Raw genomic sequence first — 19,879 nt, forward strand, 5'->3', positions numbered from 1 at the left:
ACACATACATGGGGCCTTGGACCAAGACACTGCATACCAATTTTCAGGTCAATCGGACTAACGGTCAGGTGGCCACACCCCATTTTATGTTTTTTTAATGTTATAGCGCCACCTAGTGTTAGATCGACGCGGTTTTTTTACTGTGACCTCAAATTGAACTCATAAATATGTGGACCAATTTTGGTGAAGATATCTCATTTATTTCTCGAGTTATATCCATTTTAGTAAAATAGGCTCCTCCCACAACGTTCATTTTGCGCCCCCTAGCAACCGAAAATCGAAAATTCAACTTTTTTTCAATGATTATTGATATTCAGACTCCAGAGAACATTTCTACACTGGTTTGGTTCCGATCGGGCAAAAAACCAGGGACTAGTTCGCAAAAGTCGTTTTTTAACAAAATTCAAAATGGCGGAAAATCTATCATGGCGGAAATGAAATCGGAGATATACGTTTTTTAAGTTAAGAGTCCAGCTTTCCAATGATATAAGACACTTGAGTCTACGCCTTACGGTTTAGGAGTTATGAGCAGTTACGCGCAATTGATTGCTGTAGCGCCACCTATAGGCCAATCGGGGTCATACTCTCTGAACCTCTCCTCGATTTTTGTACTACCATCTGACAAAGTTTCAGAGCTCCAGCACTTACGGTTTGGGCTGCACGATGCGTTTTAGGGGAAAATAATAATAATAATAATAATAATAATAATAATAATAAAAATCAGTACAATTACAATAGGTTTTCAGCACTTCGTGCTTGAACACCTAATAAAAATCAGTACAAATACAATAGGTTTTCAGCACTTCGTGCTTGAACACCTAATAAAAATCAGTACAAATACAATAGGTTTTCAGCACTTCGTGCTTGAACACCTAATAAATGGAACAAATGAGTGAATATTGCGCTTTATTTGTGCATGTGGTTTAGCGGTGAACGGTTTAATTGATTCTCAACAGGATATCTCACTCACCGATAAGGGTGGAGCGCCCGTCTCCCAGAGGGTAGCGCTGGTAGCGAGGCACAGGGAATGGAGGCAGTTTGTGGAATTCGGAGTGTAGTAAGGGCTCCAGTCTAGAGGCCGACGGGTCAGAGGGGTAAAACAGGTTGAAGATCTGTGAACATGCAGGCCGGAGCTGAGACACTGCAGGATAAAAAGAAAGGATAGAAATGGCTAAATTAATTGTAAATATGACTGAGGAGGAGGAAAATTCCCCTAATGGGAATGCCTGCCAGTGTATCAAGAGGAGTTCTGATCATTAATAGGAGAATTTCTACACCAACCCTGGACGGTGGGAAGCACAGTGCGTCTCATGGCTAGCACCAATCCAAGAGGACAGCCCAGCAGAAAACAATCCGACACCTCAAAGTCAAAGCGACCTGGATTCAACATTATACTGGTGCTGCTGCTTGGTCTCAGGTCTGTTCCATCCTGTATCAAACTGAATACACATATACACATACATAGATGAGATTTACTTCAAAAGTTACACCACAGAGTTTTTGCCTTTGGACGACTGAACTTTCTGGGAGTTAACTCGCCCAGAATACCCAGACAAAACAAATCTCATATACAGTTGTGCTCACGGATAGTTTACTTGCTCGTTCTCGCTTCTCACGAGACTTCCTATTTCCAACTTACTGTGATGGTAGTCCCCATGTTGCAAGGTTAGTTTTCCACCTGGGAACACTGGGGGGAGCGGGGAAAGTTACCATTCTCACCGGAACAGGTTATTAAACCATCCAAATGATTTCTAAACGGTTTTATTAAGTTGAAATCGTTTCTGAATGCCCCTTTAAAAAATAAATGGATTCCAGCAAATATGGATTACAGCAAAAATCTTTCTGTTAGACCATCAACAAGTATTTCCTCACTGCCTTTAAAATCTCCACTCTTTTTGCACATTGTTTGTCTTTATTATCATCACTCTACAAGTGATGACAGAAAAGCTCTTAAAAACTCTGACTGGCTATCTCACCTAAGACTGAGTGTGAAAAGGATGGGGTGTACAGGGCCCCGGGGACAGATGATTGGGAGTGAAATGTAGTAGAGCTGAGGGGTATGGATGAGCTAAGTGATAAGTCTCCCTCAGGTCCAGCGCTATCAGTCCTGGATGAGAGTCAGTGCTTTTGTCCGGCATTTCTCTAAGCGGCTCTATAGTGACTGCACAAAGCCCAAGATATAAAAAACTATGGCAAGTTAAATTGCAATGCAAGGGCTGGCAATGAGAAGGTCGCTAGATCAATCATCAATATCAATCACTGGACCAACCAGCACCATGGTGCCCTAAAGCAAGCATTTTTTTTGTAAAATGAAATCCCTACTTATTTTGTTTATTTTTGCATATCAATATGTATTTTCTAGATGGCATTTTAAAATTAGTTTGAACTTACAGCAAATTTATCAAAATATTTAAACATACATATAAATATCCAAAAATAGGTTGCACATATATCATGTCACATTTGACAAAAGATTAAGCATGAATTATCAAATGAAGCACTTTTCCCAAAATGACACCTGTGGGGAAAAGTGTGCCAGATGCTTCCAAATAAGTTGTGCATGTTGATTAACTAATAGTGATAGAAATCTTTGCATCCAGTAAAAAAAAAAAAAAACATATATTAAATAAAAAAATATTAAGTAAAAAACATGTTGAAAATATCACTACAATAAAATATACTGATTATTACAGTATAATACATAATATAAAATATTGCATTTTGAATATTTAAAAAAACTGAAGTTTAATAAAAATTACAATATATATGCAAAATATGTTGAAAATTGTTTAACAACATTAAAATATTCAGGATAATGGTATAATATCATCATTAATAGATACATACATAAATACTGTAAATAATTAGTTTAAAAAAATGTTTCACAACTTTTAAAATAAATATATTGATTATAATTTTATATTATAATATTATACAATATTACATTTTCCTGACTGGCTTATAGGATTCAAGATTTTGGGAAATTGCAAAGAGCTTTTTTAAAAGAATGTATTTATTCTTATTTGTGTTTAAATTTTATTTTTTCTTAATTTATTCTTCAGTGACTTAATTTACCCCTCGACATGACACAGCTTAACCCTACCTCAAATCTGCACAAGTAGACTACTTTATTTGATATGTCATTTTATGCACAATGACATAACAAATTGCCATCTCTAATTGAGGGTAAAAACACGGAAGGTTCCGTTTTAGTAACTATTTTAATAAAATAGCTGCGCTGAAGGTTTGTGACAACAACAGTGCTGAGAATTCTCTCTTGACACATCAATACCCTAAATAGGATAATTTAGAAGATAAACAGTTGGCTGTTTGGACCTTTGCCGCCGTGGCATTGAGCAACTTCCATTGAAAAGGCATCGTATGGTCTGCGCCTCATTCTCTCATACAGTACTTGCACACTGACTGCAGCTGTGACTATTAATAGCACTGCAGCGCGCAACATGCCATCGAGCAGCCAATATTGATAAACAGAAATGGGAAAAAGAGTGACAGATTTATGGATGGCTTGGCTAGGGGGACACATCTGGGTAATCTTGTTCTCGTTTCTTCTTACCAGAAGAGAAGTACATTCATTGATAATCCAAAAAATACAGAATGACTAAGGATGCTGATCTGCTCCAAAAAGATTTTTAAAAAATAATGCCAGTTTACTTGTCTTCTGCCATTGTTTGAACAAAAAAATAGTCCCACCTGAAACTCACGCTATTGGTTAAACCAATATTAACATGTCAGACTACTCAAAAAAACAAGAGCAATGATGAAAATGCCTCTTCAGGGATTGTCTCTGCATGGAGAAAATAATGCAATAGAAACACTCACTTACATCATGATAAAACAGCATTTGGTCTCTGTTCTTGTATGCTGTACCTGCTGAGGAATGAGTGGTGCTGGCTGCCAGAAGAGTCTCCATCATACGAGTCGCTCTGTTTGCGGCTGAATGGAGTTTTCCTGTTGCAGGTCTCAATGGGGGCAGATAGGTCGATGTTGCTCCTGCTTAGACGTTTGCTGGAGCTCAGGCTCGGACTGACCTCAGGGTTATCCTGAGTTTGTGGAAAAAGTTAGACAGCAGGTTGAATAGAGTCATTGTTTATATAATTGTGAAAATAATATAAGCGAGTGCTTCGTAAGTAGAGTGTCAAATGAAGTCTGCTTGGTGTGACAGATGTTCTGTGCTCCCTGAAGATCACAGAAATGTGATTGAAAAACCCACAGGAATTTACTCAGAAGTTGCTCCTTCATAGCTCAGAGGACTAAATTGAGCTCTTGGTGATGTTTCATCGACTTTGTCTCATAGCGTTCAGAGATAGAAATAGACACTGATGAGACAACTGTCGACATTCAGAGTTAAAGCTATAAAATAAATGTGGATAGAATAGCTCAGATTATTTTGCTATGAATTTTAATAAAACATTTTGGATACTGAGATATTAAATATTCAGGCTTTGACATCTTGGCATATCTGAGCAAAGTTTGCAACATTGTTGAGATCTCATCTACAACCTTAAAAATGTGATACTAACAAGGGGAAAAACAGAGAAGCAGAAGACTTAAAGGGATAGTTCACCCAAAAATGAAAATTCTGTCAGTAATTACTTGCCCTCGTGTTGTTCCAACTCCGTAAGACCTTCGTTCATCTTCGGAACACAAATTAAGATATTTTGATGAAATCTGAAAGCTGACTCACTCCTTCATAGGCTTCATAGATTTTGATCTGAAGTTAGTAAAGACACTGTTAAAATAGTCCAAGTGACTACATTGGCTCAACCTTTGCACAAAAATACTTTTTGCGAAACAAAAAACAAACAAAAATAACGACTTTACTACTAAGAATTATTCATATTCTTCTGTGTGGGCCTCTGACGTGAGTTCACAAGAGCACCACGACACATGCCCGAGAACTGAGAAGATGACAAATCACAAAAAGTATTCTCGTCGCTTGATAAACTTAAGGTTGAGCCACTGTAGTCACTTGGACTATTTTAACAATGTCTTTACTAACTTTTCTGGGCTGCCAGATGAAATTACCTTGCAGCCTATGAAAGAATGAGTCCGCTCTCAGATTTATCAAAAATATCTTAATTTGTGTTCCGAAGATGAACGAAAGTCTTATTGGGTTGGAACAACATGAGGGTGAGTAATTACTGACAGAATTTTCATTTTTTTGTGAATTAACCCTTTAAGCAAATGCCTAAATTTATTCTCCAATAACATCTCATAGCAATCTAAGAGATCTCAATTTTAAGGTATTTCAATTTTAAATATATCAGTATATCAGATTTGTATGTTATCGGTATCCGATACTGGACATTTCATTGAGTATGCACTATTATATATATGTGTGTGTGTGTGTGTGTGTGTGTGTGTGTGTGTGTGTGTGTGTGTGTGTGTGTGTGTGTGTGTGTGTCAACAGTGCATTCCCACTAAAAGTGATTCTTTACTAGAACCACAACACAAGAAAGAAAAGAACGAATGAAGTTACAGATGTGTTTAAAAACGGAACGTTTCAGTGTTTAAGAACATACCTTTAAGCTCTCTGTGCTGTTATGTCGGCTGCTGTGTCGTGGGCTGTTGCTGAAACAGAGAGCGTCGAAACACAGCACACCTCCCACACAGTCACCCAACAAACACACCTGTACAAAACAAACACACACAATCAACACCGTCAGGCAAATCTCAGGATTGCATAATGACAGCTCAATCTACAGTGCAGCCTGACGGTAAATAACACGTTTAATTAATTGCACAGAAATAACACAGCGGCAACTCTAGCGCTTTCCTATTTGATGTTGATGAGCACAAATAATGTATAGATGCTCCAAAAACAAACAAATCCACAGGTCTAATTATCAGTGTCAGCAACAGACGAGTCTGCGCCACACTGTAAATGAACTACACGGCTATGGCTATGTCAAAAAGCACACCAATTTTTCTGCAAAACATGAGGGCTGATATGCTATTTGAATAGTCCGGCTCCCTAGAGAGTCAACACTTGACACACAGCTCATAAACTGTGGTCACCACTTTAGGAGATTATTTTGCCTCCTAAATTGACAGGAGTGTGTTATTGTATTAACCATGTAAGATTATGGAGTAAGATGAGTGGAAAGACCCCCTCCTTTTTGTCTGTTTTGAATGACTCATCACTGATGAGTCACTATCCCCGCCACAGACCCACACACCCTTCCCACTGCTGCTCCAGACAGCATTTGCCTTCCTAATACTGATCTGGGACTGCTTTCATCTGCCTGTGTGGCCCAATCTCGATTGTCATGGACTGTCAAAAACAGTCAAAAATGGTTTGTGGGTTGAATGCGATCATATGCAGTCACTTTTGCCATTGCCTGCCCACTTTTTTTTTGTGGTGTTGGTTCCAGAAGTATTATTTACATTTATTTTTCCTATAGGGATTTTTTTAAAAATATTATAAGCCATGAACTTAACCAACCAGCTACAAGGTAAATCACAACTTTAGAGACTTTGATTTGAAGCAAAAATATGTTGGAAAATCAACAAAATCACAAAGGTACAATAACAGGTTTAATGAGGGAAAGAACTACAATCCCATGAAACATTGTGAAAGCCAATCAAATTAAAAACAATGAAGAAATAAAAATTATTAATTTAAAATTGTTGATAATATCAATAGAAACAATATATTTTAAGCTTATAGCAAAATATGCATATACAAACAATTAAGAATTTTGAGAGAGTAGTTGTTAAACTGTTAAACACAATTCTGATAATAAGTTGAAATCAGGAATTTTGCAAGAGGATGAAAAAGTTTTCACTCATGCATGTTTCACTCATGTTCAATTTATCACACAAATTTGCCACATTGACCAACAGAAAGCTGCTTGGTTTGAAAGGGACTTCTGTGTGAGCGATGCTTTATGCATGGACCTTTTGCCCATGGCTAATAAGCAACTTAATATAGTTGGGCGCTCCTGAACTCACCTGCCCTGTGAACCCCTGTCCCTCTGGAGACTGCAGAAAGCTGTGGTACACCTGGTTGGCCCGGGAAATCACGGTCGCGACGGCATCTTGGTAGTGTGGAGCAGCTATGGCGAGTAGCGGTAAAGCGGCCAGAGGTAGATGGTCTACACTGCTAGACACGCAACTCTCATCGTAGCTATAAGGGTTCAGACTGTGGAAGAGAAAAGCATGTAAGAGTCCATACTGATGGCCCCGTGACAAAGCAACTGACACAAAACATTTTTGTTTTGCTACCTTACCGAACTTTAAAAGATTTAGTTCCAAAAACACTACATCAGCAAGTTTAATGACGGCAATTTGAAAAATCCATCTTAACATGGTAGCCAGATTCTAGTCGGTCTAAACTGGACATTAGCTAATCCAAGCTGGTCATAATTTGGTACAAGTTGGACATTAGCTGAATAACCATCTACTATGTTACAAAAAACAGCCTGACCACATTAAGTTACAGTAGTAAGGTCAGCTTGAAGCTGGTTTGTTGTTTGTCCAAGATGTCTACCAGCTAACAACTATCTCAGGCGAGCTAATAACCAACTCAGATGAGATAATGACCAGCTCAGACTAGTTGATGACCAGTTTTGACTAGCTAATGACCATTTTAGACAAGCTGGAATAGCTCATACTACCTAATTACCAGCTTTGGCCAGCTAATGACTAACTTAGACCAGCTCATGAACAGTTGTACCAGATAATGAGCAGCTTGAACTAGCTAATGACCATCTTAGATCAGCTGATGACCAGTTTTGACTACCTAATGAACTGCTTTGACTAGCTAATGATCACCTTATAGACCAACTAATGACCATCTTAGACCAGCTATGACCTGCTCAGACCAACTATAAACAGATTACCATGTTCCAATATACCGCTAACCGCCAAAAAGTTGGATTTTTCAGCACAGATGATTAAAAGCATGACTCAGATCAGAGAGATGACGATGATGCAACCCGACAAGAGGAATTACAGAGCTTGTCCAAGTACCACTGAGCAAGCCGAGGTGCTTTATCATGCTGCACTGCATGAGTCTGAATGAGCCAACAGCATAAAAAAAGAGAAAAGTGAAAGATCGCCCTGGCCCAACGTTGTCACCTTGAACAGCTGTGCTAACCCCAGAGCAATTGATCAAGCAAAGTGATTAGTGACCCGAAGGCTCTGACAGAGAGACACAGCAGTACTGGGGCAAGAGCTCCAAAATACCTGTGCCTGTTTGAGGAGAAAAAACAATCAGTGGTCTAAGAGGTAAAAACTTGCAAATATGGCTTTATCTGGTTTGAAAAACTGCCCTTAGTTTAAAAGAATTATAGTTAGAATTTTAAAGCTTTTAATTCAAATTCGAATTGCATTTCTGGATTCTGTTTGCTACCTCAATTCAAATTATATTTACATTCAAGTACTATAATATGAAATTTAACATGCATTCTCAATTCTAATCTGAATGGTGCAAAACCCTGACGACAAAATAGCAGTGATGTGCAGAGAGAAGATTTGAAACTTCCCAAGTGTGTAGTTTTGATAGGCTGTCTCATTTATGTTTATAAAGCATTAGCTCCCATTAATGGGATCTCTCTTCCGACCATTAGGGTTCAGATAAAAGATCTGCATCTCAAAGCTACGTCTTTCTATCTCTCAAGCAACATAAGACTGTTAAATGGTAAATATTTCCTCTTCCTTTCCATGATGTTAGGGACCTAACAAGATGCATCGGCCACAAACAAATCCACTAGTTAACAAAGTAAAACTAACAAAGTTAGTTTTGATAGGCTGTTGCTTGGGAAAGTGTGGCACAGGCTACTTGTGATAAATGATTGTTGAAGGTGATGCCTCCAAGTGGAAATGAACAAGTCCCAAATGGATCTGTCTGCTGGAGACCTGAAATAGTAGTCAAGCTCCTTTTATAATCCTGTTGTCTGGGGGAAATTATGTAGCTGAAGGAAGACAGAGGAGTCACTTCTCTGATTATAATGATAACCCATAAGCTCATTGTAATCAGTCTTCGGTGACATTGCCCAATGTTCCACAAAAGCAGGTCCATTTACAGAGAAAGTCTGCTTCTCCTTAGTCTCCCTCTCTTATGATCTACTGCTATCATCCCTTGTAGTATTTTTCTGATAACATGCAAAAATTTCCTCCAAACTGTGCTCTGGCCAATGATCTTTACCCTGACTCCTTACAAGGCTAGGCTAATGCGCTATGACCCAGTGTGAACAGTAGTTCCTGTCATGTTTACATGAACTCTCCTAGCTGGAGAAGGACACAGTCATTACAGTAACAAGCCTGCAGACCAGGGGCCAGCCCTATTAGACGCGCTCCACAGCAGGAGAGGAGCATCTCCAAACCACTCAGTATGCCCCCTAACCGAATTTATTATTTATTTACACAGTCTGTAATTAATATTTGGCGCATGCTAGCAGCTGGCATTGTTGCTGAGGTGCTGTTTTACCTCACTAATATGAATAAGCCAGGCTGGGTAATGAAGTCTAACAACCTGTCATAATTTTTAAGGGTAATGACTGTGCTTTCTGATACTTTTTAGTGTTTACCCTCAATAGGTAGCTCTCAAGTGTAGCTTTGTCTGCTGTCCATCACAAATGGATGTAACAAATTCAAATGGCTATAGTTAGACAGATTAACAACAAACTGTAAAAACAAAGTATGTTACAAAATGTAATATAAAGAAAACACTAGGCCTAGGCTAAACTAACATGATACAGGAATATTTGTTCAAATATTTTTTGTGCTGTGAGTGTTAGTTATGCGGTTGCTAATGTATTCTGAGCAGTTTCAAAATGCCGTTATTGTTGCTAGGGTGTGCTAGGTGGATACTAGTGTTCTAGGTGGTTACTTCAGTCAAAAGAGCCCATTAAGCCCAGGCGAAACTCAGTTCCCTTCTTCGCTAGGTGAGAATTTAAAGTCAGATTGCTTTGAAAAGTAATAGCACACCTCCTCTCAGTAAGCTGAATGATTTGAGGTGTTATTCATGTCCATAGCATCTTAAGAACTGTTTTCTGTCAAAAATGTCTTTATCTTTGAGTCGCCTACACTCTTTACCTGAGGGAACTTGTCAACAAAAAAAATCTCACCACAAAAAAAAAATGTTAGGAAGAGGGATATAAATTCAGAGAGACCAAGAAAGAGAGTAAGCAATGACCTTTGCTGTTTGTTATAAAATATTGATTAGACGATCCAGTTTTCCTCCCTTAAGCTGTGAATACTAAACTCTTGTACACAAAATAACATGTTAGCTTGTTACTACCAATTGTGGATTTAAAAATATATATTTTATATACACTAATATATATTATATTATTAATATTAATATATACACTACATCAGCAAGTTTAATGACGGCAATTTGAAAAATCCATCTTAACATGGTAACCAGATTCTAGTCGGCCTAAACTGGACATTAGCTAATCCAAGCTGGTCATAATTTGGTACAAGTTGGACATTAGCTGAATAACCATCTACTATGTTACAAAAAACAGCCTGACCACATTAAGTTACAGTAGTGAGATCAGCTTGAAGCTGGTTTGTTGTTTGTCCAAGATGTCTACCAGCTAACAACTATCTCAGGCGAGCTAATAACCAACTCAGATGAGATAATGACCAGCTCAGACTAGTAAAAAAAGCAAAGGCCTATAGATGTCAAAAGTCAAAGCAATTGACTTTAAAGTAATTAAAGAAATTTATATTTTTATTCAACAAGGATGCATTAAATTGATGAAAAGTTACAGTAAAGACATCTTTAATGTTACAAAACAATCTTCTGTTCTTTTGAACTTACTATTCAAATCCAAAATAACAAAAATTTTATCTCGGTTTTCACCAAAATATTTATCAGCACTTTTTTTTTCAACGTTGATAATAAGAAATGTTTCCAAACCAAATCAGCATTTTAGATTTCTGAAGGATGAAGATTGAATTAATGGCTGCTAAAAAAATCAGCTGTGCCATCCCAGGAATAAATAAATAAATATACATTTAAAAAATATTAAAATAGAAAATATGTTTTACTGTTTTTATAAATACAGCTTTGTTGAGCATAAGACATTTCTTTAAAAAAACAAAAACAAATAAATCTTACAAAATAATTTTTGAATGGTAGTGTAGTTCAACATTTTAAATCTACCAAATAAAATCAGTCATTAACATATTTAACTATCTGTTATGAATATCAAGCATTAATCAATAACACATGCATTTACCAATCCATCGATCTAACATCTTACTAATCCTAGCATACTAATCCTACTGCCTTCATTAACGATGTTGGTAAAACTGACACAGGGGAAGTGACCCCTTTTCTTTCAAAGACAAAACCTTCCAAGCCTACTCAGAACAAATGAAGACCCCTGTACTCCCTGCTAGCCTGCTCCACAGGCGATGGCTTCTGGGTCTCAAAATAACCCAGCTCCAGCTGAGGAGGGTGAGAGGAAGGAGTTTTGATCAATAACCCACCTTTAGAGTGCCAAAAAACATTTTGCTAATGCACAAGTGGGAGCTGAAATCTGACCGGACATTCACAAACACTGCTGCATGTAAGAAAGTCATCTGAAGATCTAATTTGCAGGGGAGTCATACGTCTCATTTATGTTTATAAAGCATTAGCTCTCATTAATGGGATCTCTCTTCCGACCATTAGGGCTCAGATAAAAGATCTGCATCTCAAAGCTACGTCTTTCTATCTCTCAAGCAACATAAGACTGTTAAATGGTAAATATTTCCTCTTCCTTTCCATGATGTTAGGGACCTAACAAGATGCATCGGCCACAAACAAATCCATTAGTTAACAAAAATAGCTTTAAATTTGTAAAATACTGTCCTACCAGTAAACTAAAGTTAATAAGCAATACCAACAACAATGCCTGCTTTGTGATGCAGATTTTATGCAATAAAGTAAATATAGTTACTTACATTTTAGACAAATTATTGGCAGTTACTTTGTCTGTTCTTGCTCTGCCAATGAAAATAGTTCCAAACAAATGCACAGCATGCACAGCAAAAATGTCACACGTCTTCAAGCAACACACCGTAATGGTGTTCTGAATGAATCTGTGTTTTTAAACGAATCGTTTGAGTGAATAATTCAATAACTTGTTCCTGAATTAATCAGCTTTTGTTTTTTACAAACAATTTAATTTAACTAAATATTTAAATAGTTCACTCATACATAAATTAATCTGTTGAGCGAATGACTCACTCATTACTGAATGAATCAGTATGTTACAACAAACTGGTTGAGTGAATGATTCAATGAATCACTTGTTGATAAACAAATCAAAGTTTTTGAACTAATCAGTTGAGTGAATAATTCAAAGACTCACTCGTGCCTGTATGAATCAGCATCTTTGAATGAATCAGTTGATCACTGACAGTCACTTGTCTCCACCTACTTATGCAACCAGGTAAAAGCCAATCAAATCTCCACCACTAATGCACAGACCGTTCAAAAATCGAGCAACAGATAATAAAATGGACCTATAATAAAATGTTTAAAGTGGCCAAGATTCAGGCCTAAGGCTAACGAAGAGTTACAAGTTGTAACCCAAATCAGATTAGGAATTCGGAGCAGACTTTCACCATCAACGCTCAGGTGGTGCTGTCCTCGAGAGACGAATCAGTGTACACTTCCTTCCTAACTGAGCTGTGACAGAAACCCAAATTGTTTTACTCGAGGAATCACGTATTGAATTGACTTGCACACTGTGCTTTGGTGAGAGAAAATCAATGTGGAAGCTTTTTTACCAGAGTTGCTAATTGGAAATCCAGTGTGGAGATGGCAAACACAAAGCTCCATAACATTCCGCCCCTCCTTTGCTAATGCATGTTTGAGTGTTTTCTGTGTGCAAGACGCTGCTTCACACACACACACACACACACACACACACACACACACACACACACACACACACACACACACACACACACACACACACACACACACACACACACACACACACACACACACACACACACACACACACACACACACACACACACACACACTAAAGCTGAATCTGTATGCACACCTCATTAGGAGAGGGAACTCGTTATCAGCCATGATGGCTTGGCGGGAAAATTCCCAAAGCTCTTAAACAGAGGAACTGAGGACATACAATGGCAGCTCTACTGACAGACGATGTGTGCGTTATAAAAAGGGCTCTAAACATGACAGTGAGCCGTTAAGGTCTGGACTGTCTGTCAATGGGGAGAAAACAGTGAGCCTTGACTGGGTGCTTCTCACAAAAACATGCCACGGTCATATTTCACCCTAATACCAAAAAGAAAGACATATTAAAAATATGCATTTTTTAATGTCAATTTATACAAATGTATTTTTAAAAATAATTTATAAAATATAGATTTTTAGGACAATTTTTAGGATTTTTAGACCATTATGTTTTTCACACGATTTATCTCTAATTATCACCAAAATGTTTTACTTTAGTGTTCCTGTGCAATTCTCAATATTCTGAATGGTGATTCTCAGTAGATTATCTTGACTACAATACAGGATTTTTTTAAATTCATTACTGTAAAACAATAACTATATTATAATGACTTTTAGAAATAAATGAAATGGGAAAAACTGTACAAAATACTGCTATAGAGTATAAATTAGGGCTGAAACAACAAATTTATAAAATCAATAATAATCAATAATGAAAATATGATTAAAAAAATTCACAGAAAAAAAGAAAAGTTGGAAGTCACAAAGTGGAGTGCAACAAGTAGAGACAAATTATTAAATAAATATACTTTCATATGGGCAAACCATCAAGCACCAATATGTTTTCAAATATTATAAAAAAAAGAAGATTAATACACAAAACCAGGAGATCAAATAGATTAGATGTCTGTGTATAATTCCCAAACTGCAAGAATAATGTCAAACTGTAAAAAAAACTGTAAAACAGGTTTCGACAGGTTTCGTTAGATTCACCCCATTGTTTAGTCCTCGCTGCTGCTGTCCAACAGGCAAGACCCAGCAGGAGATAAAATCAGCCACATGTCTCTTCCTGGAGCACCAGAGCCTACTGATGTTGTTTTTGCTGATCTCGGGCTAAGTAACGGCGTAAACTGACCGCCTAATGCCTTCATTAACCATGTGGGAAGGAAAAAGGAAGTCGTGCTGATGAAAAGAAAACCCTATTGTATGATTCTGAAGCATGTGTATAAGTGTGTTTATGTGTACTCTGTATCCAGGGAGCACGATTGTGACCTGCAACAATTACTACTGTTTCTCCCTGCAGGCTGTTGTTCTTTATTATATCACTTTTATTATATCCCCTGTCTCAGTACTGGACAAATGCAGACAGATAGGCATAAAACTGGTCATGGTTTCTGCATCTATCCATTTGTCCTTTGCTCAGGTTGGTTAATACTCACTGCAGCTCCAGCACTGAACCATAAAATCACAAGCAAAAGAGCAAATGCAGTTTGTATGTCACTCATGAACAGGGTTTATCATGTTAATCTCCACGGTACCCCAGTGATTGACATTTTTTTATTAGACTATGTGCGCCATGGGAGCAGGCAGAGATTGTGATCATGTGATCAAAGATCCTCTTCTGCTCTGTTTGTTCCAACTCTATGGAGCTCCTCCATTTTCATTGCTTCACCCCAGTGATGACAAAGACAGAACAAACCGACAATAAAGACCTAAAGCTATAGAAGAAATAACTCAGAAGGGCCCTGAGCCACTGAGCCCTTGAAGCGATGGATCCACTTTCACGGCTTAAAGGGACTCTGTTCATTTTAAAGGCTGATTCTCACAGAAAGTATTAGCGTTTTATGCTTACTTGGGGCTGTCTTCTAATTCTTATTCGCTTCATCCCTTATAAATGAACAGCGGCAAAGAGGACCGACAAAAAAAGTCTTATGTCCCGTCAAGCAAACAAATCATGCTAAGCCTAAGCTTTGTATCTTATTTGAACTCTTGTTCTACCTGCATGAGATGAACAGATGCTGAGCAAAAGGCAATGCAAATTAATATGAATTATTATGAATTCTCCCTAACCTAGGGAATTGTTTTCAGGACTTTTCAGAGGGAAATTTGAAAGTAAAATATAAACTTTATAATTTAAAATACTGCAATCCCTTCTGGAATTTTCAGAGTGAAAATTAACAATTAATAAGAGCAGTGGCCGCAAGGTTGGTGAATTTACATTGCAATAAACTCTTCACAATTTTGGAAAGAATTTATACTTTTATTTAACAAGGATGGAATAAATTGATCAAATGTGACAGTAAATACATTTATAATATGTCAAACAAATGCTGTTCTTTTGAACTTTCTATTCATAGAGGAATCCTGGAAAATATGTATCACAGTAAACACAAATATATTAAAGGGGACATAACACACGCAGTTACTGCCAATCTCATGTTAATCTTGAGTACCTATAGAGTAGTATTCCATCCTTCATATCTCTGAAGAGTCTTTAGTTTTATTAGATTTATAAAAGACAGATAAGCTGTACCGAGTTTTTCCGAAAACAGTCGAGCTCCTGGTGGGGTGCCGTGCAGAACTGCAGACGGCTTCCGTAACCTGAACTTGCACGTTGATGGGCTCGCTCTTGCTTTCGCTTTGGTTGATGTGTGCGCACGCTCTTACATAGGAAGGAATCCATACAAGGAATTCCACCCTTTAGGACGTCACACAGGGCCATACTCGAAAAAAACTTTCTGAAACTTATACGAATCTTGAAGATTTCCATTTCACGAGAGTAGGTGTCAAAACTTCATGCTGATTTGTACTCGGCTTTCGCCAAGATAAACACCAACTAAGACGTAGCTTTACAGTAACCTATGCTTCTCCATCCATTTACGCTTCTTTCCATCTGGTGACGTGAATCTCCTTCTGTCTGGTGTTAATAGCTGCAGTGTATTGCGCGTCAGCACACACAACGGCTGCAACCACAGTGCGGTCCCCCCATAACAACCCTCTGGATTGAGCGGAGGGAACATCTCTAGGGTCTTCAAGTGGGCACCTACCGTCCTCAGTGTTTCGTCGACTAGCCCACGACACCTCAAGAGGGCTTGACAGTGACTCTGGTGTCCCAGAGTCACCCCCCTCCGTCCCCCACTCAACTCAGCCCAGCTTACTGACCTCTACTTCCCTCTTGCTGCTGAGACCTAACCACAATCTCACAATCTCTCCGCAACCCAACCATACGCGCCAACCCGTTTGACTAAGGCTGTCGAGCCCCACTGGTGCGTTAATATGCAGTTTCAGTGGCAACGGTTCCGTATGGCATACCACCTACCGCAAAACACTATATTTGCCCAACCACCCGTCATTCACGCAATATACACAGGAACGTAATGACTGTAAATACTATACAACCTATACAAATAAACCAACAGACTCTTCAAGTTTTAAAGAAATCTATGAAACCGTATCATGGCGGCCTGTACACAGCCAGCTAGAATCTTTCCGTCTCAACCACAGCCAGTTGCTGCTCATTTCTGCTGCTTCAGATAAGTTCTTTACTGTGCGACGCAACTCTTTGCCACTGAATCCGACGTCTCTAAGGAACCGGGTTGTAGAGTGTGCCATAAAACCTCGACAACCCACTTCCACTGGATAAACCTGGACTCTCCATCCTCGCTGTTCTGCTTCAGTGGCCAGATGAGCATACCGCAGTTTCTTCCTCTCATATGCCTCATCTACCGCATCCTCCCATGGCACTGTTAACTCTATCAGTTGAACAATGCGTGCTGATCCAGACAACAAAACAATATCTGGTCGTAGGTTAGTGGTGGCAATCTCAGGTGGAAAAATAAGCCGTTGATCAAGATCAGCCAGCATCTTCCAGTCCCTAGCAGCTTCCAGTTGTCCTGGGCGAGAATTGGTGTTAGCACCTTTTCTTGGAGTGTATTTGGCACAGAAATACTGTCATACTTTGGCCATGTTTAGCATGAGAAGCCAACTCTTTAACAGTGCAAATAAGTCAGAATGCATGAAATAGCATTAGACATCCACTTTAAGCAGCACTACTATTTTTTAACAATGATTATAATAAATAATGTTTCTTGAGCACCAAATCAGCATTTTAGAATGATTTCTGAGGGATCATGTGACACTGAAGAATGGAGCAGTTATTTTAAATTGTAATTTGCTATATTAACATTTTTACTGTAAATGCAGCCTTGGTAAGCATAAGATTCTCCTTTTCAAAAAATTAAATCTGGAACGTGGCTGCTGTTAGGCGTTGGATCCAAGTGCAATAAAAATTTATTGAAACAGGACAACTGAAATAACTCAATCAAAAAGATGTGAATGTGACGCTACAACAAACGCACACAATAAAACCATGTATAGGCATCGTGATTTTTTCCCCCAAACTACTTCAGCGGAAATCCCGCCCTGCAGCCGATTTCATTGGTTTAGGTTACAGTGAGGGGTAGGTTTAGGGATCAGTGTTTGGTGTAGACAATGAGTACAGTGATTGACATGACCAATGAAAACTTTAGAATCGGCTGCAGGGCGGGATTTCCACTGAAGTGGTTTGGGGAAAAAAAATCACGCGTATAGGCAAGGCAATTCAAAGAACAAGAGAAGCACTGGGGTATAAATGGACAAGGGGTGATGAGCAAACAAGACACACCTGGGAAACAATCAGGACCTAATCAGGGTTACTATGGAAACAAGCAAGGCAGAAGACAAACAGGAAATGAACACAGGACCAGTGGGGACATAAAACACTTCAACGTAAAAGTCTTTTAGGAAAAAGGGAAACAGGCTGAGATGATGGCAAAAACAATATTAACAACTTCAAATGTTTGATCGGTATAGTCTCTCTGCACCAGGGGGGCAATGGCAGGGCTCCAGACTAACATTTGAGAGCAGTAGCACCGGTGCCAAAAAAACAGTTTTTCTGTTTAATCAATTTGTCGGAAGAGGGACATTTATTTCGATAGCGTGTTCGACTTTTAAGGCCAATTCACACTGCACCGACAGACAGCGACCAACAGCAACAGACACTTCGTCGAGTTTTATTGGATCAGCTTGTTCGGCATCTGACAGTGTTAGTCAGTGCTTGTTTTCAATAAAGTTCAGCAATGCTTTTAACATGTTCAATCAGCTTTGTCGGGTAATGGAATGTCAAATAAATGAAGTAAACAAATCTGTTAAACATTTAATTTCACAAACCTTTACTGGAGACGAACGATCGACAAACTTTAACTTCTTGATTTCAAACTATGCTGAGCTATATATAGTTGTTCAATGTCATATTTGTGTTATTTTGAAGTAAGAGTAAGAGAAGTTAGATTTACCTTGCCTTTATTTGAAAAAATATGATTCCAGTGCACCAGACTACATAGTGCCCTGTTGGTTACAGTTTACTTTCTTTGTATTCATATTTTTCAACAATTTCTTTATTTGTGAAATACTGAAATGGGATTAATGTGAATTATGTGAAGTTGCCATCTTAAGTATAAGTCTGTTTCTATTTAAATAATTTCCAAGCGATTTATTTGTAATTTATCAAATAATAAGTAAAATAAATATAAATTATATATATATAAATGATATATATATATATATATATATATATATATATATATATATATACAGGTATATACACACACACATATATATACTGTTGGTATATGAATCTGTCAGCATTTTACCATAAAATTAGTTTTGTGCATTCGGCCAGTTTCACCTAAGGCTGTTCCCATGACTTGTATGTATGTGGGATCTCATTTCATAGTGTATTTGCGCAACGGATCAAAACCCTCCATACCAGAAAAGGAAGGCAGTCCAACCAGTTACAAAACAGTACCGTTGAAAGGAAACCGTAATGGTAATAGATGATAGCCTATAAACACAATGGTATTTACTTCAAAGAATACCATGGCATATTTCCCCAAAAAACATGGTCATTTAAAATTGCTTTCAGTAATAGCTGCTTACTTGGACACAAGGCAGAAGGCCTCTGCGCATATAGCTGGGCACGGCACCAACTTGATGACGACATGCTGAGCTGCAGCTTGGAAATGAGCTTGAGATACTTTCTCCAAAACTGAGGACAAGGTGTTTACATCTGCAGTCTTTGCACCTGGCTCTCCGCCCACCGTGTCCAGTATGTTCCCCCCGTGAACCACCAGCACCAGCAGATGTGTTTGACATTTCTTCTGGTGGACAAAGGACATGGAAAAGTCACAGCACAATATTATAGAAAAGAAATCAGTGGAATACTGAATATTTAAAAAGGACAATCTTACCTCAGCTTCCTCTCCATCAATGCTAGTCTGAGGGACACATTTCTGCCTCCTTACACGGTACAGACTCTCTGAGCCCATTAAGGAAAGAGCATGAGATGGATGGATGGGATACATATAAAAAAAGAGAAAGAGGTTGATTATAGCCCCTTTGCACAGATGCACAGAAAACAAAACCACAAATGATTATTGATCCTTCAAAGCACACTCATACGACTCTCATTAACGATTTTACCTTCTATTTATTATCTTCATAGTACGACACAGAAAATGTAGTGTTGTCATCAAAACACCATACTGGTACCATCATATTTTAAAACAGGTCAATAAGAAACAGACAGAGCGTTGGATTTGTTTAAGGCAAACTCTTTCATTTTGATGTCAGCTGGTGTCATAAAAAATAACAAATTACACACAAGAGGAAGTGAACAGGACCAACAAAAAGCTTTTTGGTGTCTCCGAATCTCCAAATAAGACTGCTGGCCTTTAGCCAAAGTCATTATACCTCACCTTCACCATTGCATGCTCTATTTTTTTTTTTTTTCATTTGTAGCTTCCCGCTCCGTTTTGCCATCTCATTCTTACACTCTCATGATCTAGTTCCTGATCTGGCTGGCTTCCAGTCATTCTG

General features: G+C 38.2%; 1 protein-coding gene across 1 annotated transcript; it reads right to left on the reverse strand.

Moving 5' to 3' along the window:
• Positions 1 to 970: 970 nt before the first annotated feature.
• On the reverse strand, positions 971 to 19,354 carry LOC143744111 (membrane-associated phosphatidylinositol transfer protein 3-like; the record flags this gene model as incomplete). Its single annotated transcript, XM_077235504.1, has 7 exons — positions 19,252 to 19,354; positions 18,941 to 19,161; positions 6,976 to 7,165; positions 5,544 to 5,651; positions 3,889 to 4,061; positions 1,282 to 1,439; positions 971 to 1,141 (listed from the first exon to the last, which is right to left on the reverse strand). Coding segments are annotated over exons 1-7 (1,099 nt in total), but the record flags the coding sequence as incomplete, so codon positions are not given.
• Positions 19,355 to 19,879: the final 525 nt, after the last annotated feature.

This window comes from Siphateles boraxobius, unplaced genomic scaffold (genome assembly GCF_051911475.1).
Source record: "Siphateles boraxobius isolate OS27281-9 unplaced genomic scaffold, OSU_SipBor_1 196, whole genome shotgun sequence".
Lineage (NCBI taxonomy): Eukaryota > Metazoa > Chordata > Actinopteri > Cypriniformes > Leuciscidae > Siphateles > Siphateles boraxobius.